This window comes from Ipomoea triloba, chromosome 3 (assembly GCF_003576645.1).
Source record: "Ipomoea triloba cultivar NCNSP0323 chromosome 3, ASM357664v1".
NCBI lineage: Eukaryota > Viridiplantae > Streptophyta > Magnoliopsida > Solanales > Convolvulaceae > Ipomoea > Ipomoea triloba.
In genome coordinates, this window is record NC_044918.1 from 26,415,326 (window position 1) to 26,423,442 (window position 8,117).

Sequence of the window (8,117 nt, forward strand, 5' to 3'; positions counted from 1 at the left end):
ATCGATTTTACAAGGTTGCAAACATTTACTTTAGTAACAATTATAATGAATTTCCTATATTATCTTGGATTCATATACTTTGAATTACATATTTAAATAAAAAAAATTCGACATTCAATTACCTATGTATAAACTTCTCCTATATAATCTTGCATTGATATACTTTCAAATATTTATTTAAATATAAACATTGGGCATTAACCCATTCGCACGATGCGCGTGTAAAACTAGTAATATAATATATGACATATACCCACACACATGAATTAATTTTTTATTTTTATAGGTCGCTGCCTAGACCGCTTAGGCGCTAGTCTACCGTCCGACTAGCGCCTAGCGCCTAGCGCCTACTGCAACCATGAACATTATATGAACCAAAGTCAATACAGCTTAAAAATATTTACAAATAATAAAGGGTTAAACCCCATTCGGGAGTTCAACGATGTGCAACCCAAAAAAATATGTGAACATTGTGGGTGAGGGTGAGTATCCAATATGCACATTCACCCCGATCTCAACATATAGAGCTCTTATAGCCTCTTAACAAATGAGAGGCCCTAGTATTTTCGCCTAACTTGATCTTTTAAATAGTCATCAATGAATCACTCGCAAACTCCCCTCTTCTAAAACCTCTATCCTAACACAAAAGCAATTGCACTATTCAAAAACCTTTATCCTAACACAAAAGCAATCTATGGTAAATGACAAAAATTTTTGCTATCAAACTTGATGCAATTCTCACTCTATACATAAAACCACATAGTCCCACTACAGCCAACCTTGGTTGCCCTTTAACACTTTCATCAAGATTGACTTTTATTGCAGTTTATCCCACCTCATTAACATCTCAATGCTTTAACTTGGTTTAAAGTGATCTCTTTTTGCCTTTTATCTACTTGAGTCAAATGAAAAAAGAAAATGGTTCTACAGCCAAGAAGAATAAAACAAAATAACTAGCCAATAAGCATCATCTACTGTACAAAATTGTGTTGTTCCTGTTACACAAAGGCCGTGATCATAGGATTGAAAGGAGCAAAACTTCATTCCTATGATGACCACAGTTGGAAAATGTAAAAAAATCAAAATGAGGAAGAGCTTCCACCATGAAAGAAAGAATGGTCAGTTTTTAATTAATGCGGCAGAAACTATCTGCTTCCAATTCAATGTGAGGTTAGTTTCAGATGTATCATCAAATGCAGACTAAGGCCTTTGTGAAATAAAGAGAGTTGGTCATCTTCATTCTTCTTTCCACTTGTTTATGTACTTTAAGAAAGCAAGAGCGGGATTGTCTCTTGGTGGGGCACGCACACGAGTAGACCTCCGGAGAACAGCTTCTTCCATTGCAACTCGCAGAGCTGCCTCCTTTGATCTCTTTTGAATTTCCAAGCTGCAAGCATCCAATCAACCACTTATTAATGAATTATGAGCGTAATTATAGGGTTTAAAAACACCAGAGCTAAATAAAGAAAATAACAGACTCCACAAAAGAACTTCCAGAAAAGCCAAGACAATGAGGATATATCAATTTCCTCACAAATTTCTGCAGTGGAGCAAAGCAAATGAAGTAAGAGGCTTAAATGACACTATTAGATATAATTACCTAATTTTTCCATAAAAATTTTCCAACTGCTTCTTAAGAGCTCTCTCCCTAACACCCTTCACATTAAGTGAGCCCAGCAGAGCATCAAGCTGTTACCAGAGAGAAACTTTGAGGATTAGGAAAAACATATGGAAAATAAAAAAACAGAGCATGCAACAACATTGATACCTCATCTTTGGTATAATAATAGCCCCACCGCATGGAGTCAGAACTCTCAACAAATATTCTTGCATCACGTCTGAAAAACCAATATGTATTATAGTCTCTGTCTTTCCCCAATGGATTGGTGCGTATAATTGTCTTCTCTATTTCCCGGTCAAGATATTCTTTCTGAATTGGAAAATGGATCACAAATACCAAGTTTAGACATGATACCATTTCATGTCAAAATGACAAATTAATGACCACAAAGTTACAGCAATATCTGCATATAAATAATTTATATATGCAGGAGTTTTGCATGTATATGTGTGCACATGTAGGAGATAGAGTCACAGAGAGCTCACCCTTTGTTCCTTGCTCCTATTTTCAATTGTTTCCTTTATTTCATTCTTCCGCATTTTATGAGCTGCCCTCTGGTGGTCCTTGCACTTTTCTGGTGATTCCTCCATTTCATCCTTGTTAGCAGACTTCTTTGGTGAATCGTCCATGTATTCAGCAGCATCTTTCTCATTTATCTTTTGCTTCTTAGCATTCTTAAAAGTGACATCTTCTAGCTCACTTTCACTAGAGGGAGAGAGATAAGAAAAAATTAAAAATAAAAGCAAAGGGACCAATATCATACTACAACCAAATTGGAAAACAATTTAATAATTGTGAATAATAAATGTAAAACCTGTCATCCGACCCTTTCTTTGGAGCATCTACATTCTTTTTAACATTCAAAGGATCTACTGAGTTGCCATGCCCGTTCATTGCGTCTTTTCCAGTAGACTGAATCTTTAAACGTTCCTTTTCTTCTCTCCTCTTTCTGCCTTCTTCCAGAGCTTCATCCCTCCTTGCTGCTGCCAGTGCCTGCCTCTTGTCCATATCCTCATCCAACTTTTCCTTGAAAAGATCTGACTCAAGAGCTTGAGCAACTAGTTCCCGCAGGATGGCTAATTTAACATGAACATCTAGAAGGCCATAATGGCCACGTTTAATTGTAGAGATATGTGCAGACAACTCAGCAATGCCCGTCATTTCCAAGAAATCACATAAATACTCAGTCCATGTGATCAACGTAATCTGGAAAGTCAGGTAAAACACATTCTCGTTACATGAGGAGTTGAACTAAAGAAAAGCATACAACCATCTTCGTTTTCAAGTTACAGGAAGAAAAAGGAAGAAAGAGAAAGTCAAATACAATGTCAAACCACGATAAGGGTGACATCAAGCCAACCCAAATACAATGTCAAACCACGTTCAATCTCAGTAAATGTGATTCCTCAATTGTTCATTGTGTTGTAAATCTAGTCTCTCAAATTGTAAATATAATCAATCTAATTCCTCAATTTTTTGAAATGAAAGCTGATATAATTAAGGTTTATCAGCTTCCATTTCAAAATATTGAGGGACTAAATTGACTAGAGTTAATACCCGATTTGGTCCCTCAACTATTAAGATTTTACCACTTTGGCCCTCAACTTCCGAACTTGCTCAATTTCATCCCCAACTATGCAATTTTTACCTAAAATAGTCCTTTGTTCAAACCAAAATAGTCTTGATTAGGACCATTTTGGTTAGCAATTGCATAGTTGGGGATGAAATTGAGCAAGTTTAGATGTCAAGGACCAAAGTGGTGAAATCCTAATAGTCGAGGGATCAAATCGAGTATTAACTCAATTGACTATATACAACTCGATGAGCTAGATTCACAACACAATACACAATTGAGGGATCAAATTGATTGAAATTGAAAATGAGGGACTGAATTGCATAATGGCCAACAATTGATGAACCAAAAGTGCAATGTATTACTTAATAAATTATGCATATATTACTTAAAGTAAATTATCTAAATAATATATTAATATAAAAGAATACGTAATAAATTTACTGCCTAATTTATAATACAAATTTAATCCTAATTTTAAGTTCAAAAAAAAAAACACAAAACAAAACAAAACAAAAAAAAAAAAAAAAAAACAAAAACAAGCAGAAAAACAAAAACAAAACAACACTAAGCAGTGCCCTGCCAAGAACCCACTGCCCACTGCCCACTTCCCAAATGCATCTACCCAGGGACACAAAACACAGTTTCACAGTGAATCATTCACTCAATCTCTAAGAAAGAATATGAGATGGAGTCTGATTCTTCATCTCCAACATATATACACAAACATGTAAACCCAGTGGCAGAAAACAAACTGGAATTCAGGGTCGGAAATACTCTCACAGAAATCACATTGGAATCAACCAGCTATGGGTCTGCGTTTGGACAAGGTATTTTCTATCTAAACCCTAACTTTACCCCTATTGAGTATTGACTGCGCTGACTGCACTTTTGGACAGAGGCGCACTTACATCGCGCTTGTGCTTTAGTCACTTCACAGAAAACTAGAAAAGCAACGGCTTCTCCTCGCTTCTGTTTTCTACATTGAAGCGAGGCAACCAGGGGTCAGTTGTGCTCACTCCATCACTTAAGCAACGAAGTAATCACTTTTCACACTATCTAGCTCAGGAAATGGATCTTGAGCTGAACTCATACTCAAGCTAGATTATGAGACCCAAGCATGGATCAAGCTCACTAATCAGATATGAAAGCAGTAAATTGATTCACTAATGGCCTTCTAATCCACACTACATAACCACTGTAAAAGCAAAGAATTTCAGTTCAGAACAGAGCTTAATAACAGCCAACACTTAACCTTTGACTTCCGTTTTTTCTTTTGTATAGCAGTGAAATACTCCCCATTGTCTTTAATTAGCAAGCGCAGAAGAGCTGCATGAGATTCCACAATGAGAACAACATTGCTTTCCTTGTGACAGACAGCATTTTCAAAATCTTCAAGTGAAAACGGTGACAACTGTAATAGCCTGCCAAATGAAATACAAAAGTCCCAAACCATCAAAAGATCCCCCACACAATGCATTGGGACATTGAAATCCCAACGCAGAGGAGATCGTTCAGTCAATTGTATATCACTGTCTGAAGGTTGCACCAGTAGATCATCAATGGGATATTTAATGGGCAGTGTCTCTGAAGTGCCATTTTCTGCAAACAGCATTTGGGTAGAAACATAAAATCAGATAATGGCTATGATATGTATAAAACTATATATGATATACACCTAACAAGTAGAAATCAGTTCAGAAAATGCAAAAATAAACTATAAAGCATTAAAAACTGATGAAGATAATCTTCCAAACTCCATGCAAAACAGCAGCTTAGATGTTGCAATTACCAAAAATCTCTTCATTTGTGAAGCCCTTGTGTTGTTCTCTCCCTGTGTTCTTCCGTTTGGGGTCTAAGAACTCATCCTTATCTACTTCCTGAAACAAGATGACATCAAGTTGGCTACAGCAACAGCAGAAGAAACATAAACAAAGAGTTGAAAAGATACATATAGTTACCGCATCATTTTTTCTATCTCCACTTTTCTTTCGCTTCCTATTTGTGACAACCAGTCCATCCTGCAGAGAGAATCTTCCTTTTAGCTCTTCAGGAGGATGAGTAGGAATACCATGGTCCTTTGCCAACTTGTCATGTAAAACCCAGGGAATGCTATGATATGTAGACTCCCTGATGAAAAGCTTCAGAGCACCTTTACTACAAGGCAGCTTCTTCACTATAAGATCTTCTTCCTTTAATAGTGTATTTTCACGTACTTTATCATATTTGTCCTGCCATGCAACCTCATATAGAGGTTTCTCATTCTCTAAAACTCTTACAATCTTGCAAGGATAAACGCAACTGTTCATCGTCCCATACAGTTCACTACCCTCTGACAAGCAACCTTGGAGCTTTATAGCAATTGTATTGGCAAGATCTTTTAAACTAAGCATGCCTGAAGAATAGAACGGATTGCAAAATCATTAGAAGAGTTGATGTTGAAGTAATAGGAGAAAACCTACAATATGCATGCAGGCCCCCCATTAGCACAGAATGTTTCACCTTAAATCTTTCACACACACACACACACACACACACACACACATATATATATAACAGTTAAAATATTACAAACTCAGCCAATAATAAAGAGCACCAAACTCCATGCCATCTTTATTTCTCAGGGAATGGTAGGTGAAATACAGGAGTGACAGTGCCATACAACAAATGTGCATGCTCACAATATCTTGTTAACGTAAGACGTTGGAATGGAAACAGTGTAACAAGTTGAACAAGAAAGGTAAAAGAACTCTTCACCTTGTTCCAACTTCTGAGGTAAAATAAACCCCATTGAGGATCCATTAACACAAAGCATTCAACTTACCTAATAGTTGAGCCACTGTTATAATAAGAAGAAAAGAAGCTGCCAGATATCTTGTGCCTTGATTAACAAATTTAGGGATGCGTGTAAACACATAAGAAGTATAGAACAACAGTTTTATCATTGCAGCACACATAACGCAGATACACAACCCCAGGTTTGGTTTCTGCACTCTCTAGCCAAAATCATTTCACATTCTATATTTCTAATAAGTAACAGCCATTGAATAACAAGATTGGTAATATAGCACCTTCATGGAGCATCACCGAGAAAACGAAGCAAAATCAATTGAAGTCTATGTAGTTCAGAAAATTACTGAATTGAACATCACGAAGAACGGGAGCCATCAGTTCTTTTGGGAACCGTTGGGCCTCTTTGCCAGCAGCCTTCTCTGAAACCAATGCCTCCTCATATGTCAGGTTGCTTTTCCCAGTCAATTTGCACATCCAGATCCTTTGTCGATAAAGATTTATCTGCTTTACATAATCACTGCATTTTATTTATTGTTTAATATTAGCTAAAAACTATTAAGTTTTCAACATCAAACTCAAAGAAAAAATTCCAGTATTAGTTCTTAATAAGTTAGGAATTTTCATGGTTTACCCATAATCCCTAAAGATCTCATTGGTGAATCTAACTCGGAAGACCAGCTCATTCGGCTTTAAATCAGTGGGCTTTTCCGCCAAAGGAAATGGCTTTCTTTTATACAATGGCATTCCTTATATTTCAATTCCTGTGCCTACAGAATCCAAAAAAAATCAAGATTAAATCACAGAAACCCTAGAAAATCTAGTACTGCTAAAAACTCGCAGACAACCAAACAATCAAAATTCGAGTGCCCATTCATGCATGTACATGCCCATACATGAATCCGAGCTCTCTTAAACAACACGATAAATGCATAGAATTGTGAATCGAAACTAAATCCGAGAATTCGACAATTTATTACAGTAAAAGGAGAGCTTTCCCGCCAGTAGGAGTTTTCAAGAACATATATATTACTGAATAAAGAAGGATGCGCACATAATATGAAGGAAGAAGATGAATACCGGATTGAAGAAGGGGAATTGCAGATTCGGGTTGGGATTTTTGAAGATTGTAGCTTTTCTGAGTTTCCGATGTGTTTCCGCGGGGAATGAGAGAGAGGCGGTAAAAGTACGGTTTCGCCTCTGACCACACTGACGTGTGAGAGGAAGGAGACCCCTTCTCGCTTTCTCTCTCTTCTCGATTTCCCACGTTTCCGGAACACTATATACCAAATTTTTATATTTTTATATTTATATAATATTTTTGTTATACAATAGTACAATACTACGGAGTATATTTTTATAGGAAAATGACTTTTTTTTTATTGTGTATTTACACAAAATATGATTTTAATTTCTCAATTATTAATTATGAATATATAAATATTAGAAAAAATTGTACTTTTCATCCCTAAGTTATAAGATAATTGTAGAATTCGTTTTAAGTGTTGGTCGTGCTCATTTTTCGCCCCTAAGTTATCATTGGCATTACACTTTTCGTAGTTTTATTAACTTTTCGTCTCTAAGTTATACTAAAGTTGCAAATTTCGTTAATAATATTTTGTTAGTAAATGGACGAAAAACGCAATACCAATAATAATTTAAGGACGAAAAGTGAGCATGACCAACAATTATGGATGAATTCTACAATTATCGTATAATTTAGGAACGAAAACAACAATTTTTCCTAAATATTATTGATCTTCTAATTTTTATAAGGTGGCAGTTTTACTTCCTCTTTTTACAGGATATCATTCTGGTTTCTTAACTAACTAATGAAATTGCCAAGGATCTTGTGATTTAGTGGTACCAAGTTGCTCCCTCATGTGGGAGGTTGTGGGTTCAAGCCTATTATATGTGTTTCACTCGAATAACAATAACTATAATTTAATATGAGGTGTAGTTGAGTGACAAGAGACTCATCCATCCTTAACTAAAGGTCAAGGGTTCGATTCTTGGCATTGGGTATGAGCAACCTTAAATCTCCTGTCCCACCAAAAGGTACCTGTCCGTTTTATCAACCACGGATGGTGGAACGGCAGGCCAACACTACCGGAAAATCGACTAAGTGTTTTT

The 8,117-nt window shown here is 36.2% G+C and overlaps 1 protein-coding gene across 4 annotated transcripts; it reads right to left on the minus strand.

Moving 5' to 3' along the window:
- Positions 1-936: 936 nt before the first annotated feature.
- On the minus strand, positions 937-7,243 carry LOC116013825 (DDT domain-containing protein DDB_G0282237-like). 4 transcript variants are annotated; one of them, XM_031253764.1, is made up of 11 exons: positions 7,065-7,243; positions 6,619-6,754; positions 6,332-6,504; positions 5,156-5,589; positions 4,987-5,074; positions 4,450-4,796; positions 2,448-2,827; positions 2,107-2,326; positions 1,769-1,930; positions 1,601-1,689; positions 937-1,387 (listed from the first exon to the last, which is right to left on the minus strand). In XM_031253764.1, the coding sequence occupies exons 2-11, from the start codon at positions 6,729-6,731 to the stop codon at positions 1,237-1,239; spliced, it is 2,157 nt and encodes a 718-aa protein (XP_031109624.1). In that variant the 5' UTR covers positions 6,732-6,754; positions 7,065-7,243; the 3' UTR covers positions 937-1,236. The 4 variants fall into 4 exon arrangements, 3 of the variants coding, with proteins under 3 accessions (XP_031109624.1, XP_031109623.1, XP_031109625.1); XM_031253763.1 differs by having other exon boundaries at positions 2,436-2,827; XM_031253765.1 differs by lacking the exon at positions 7,065-7,243 and having other exon boundaries at positions 2,436-2,827; positions 6,332-6,488; positions 6,619-6,751.
- Positions 7,244-8,117: the final 874 nt, after the last annotated feature.

Coding starts and splice junctions, on each gene's coding strand:
- LOC116013825 (XM_031253763.1), bottom strand. CDS start 6,731: ATGCCATTGTATAAAAGAAAGCCATTTCCTTTGGCGGAAAAGCCCACT. Junction 5,075..5,155: donor GAGATAGAAAAAATGATGCG/GTAACTATATGT, acceptor ATCTTGTTTCAG/GAAGTAGATAAGGATGAGTT. Junction 2,828..4,449: donor AGAAAAAACGGAAGTCAAAG/GTTAAGTGTTGG, acceptor CTGACTTTCCAG/ATTACGTTGATCACATGGAC.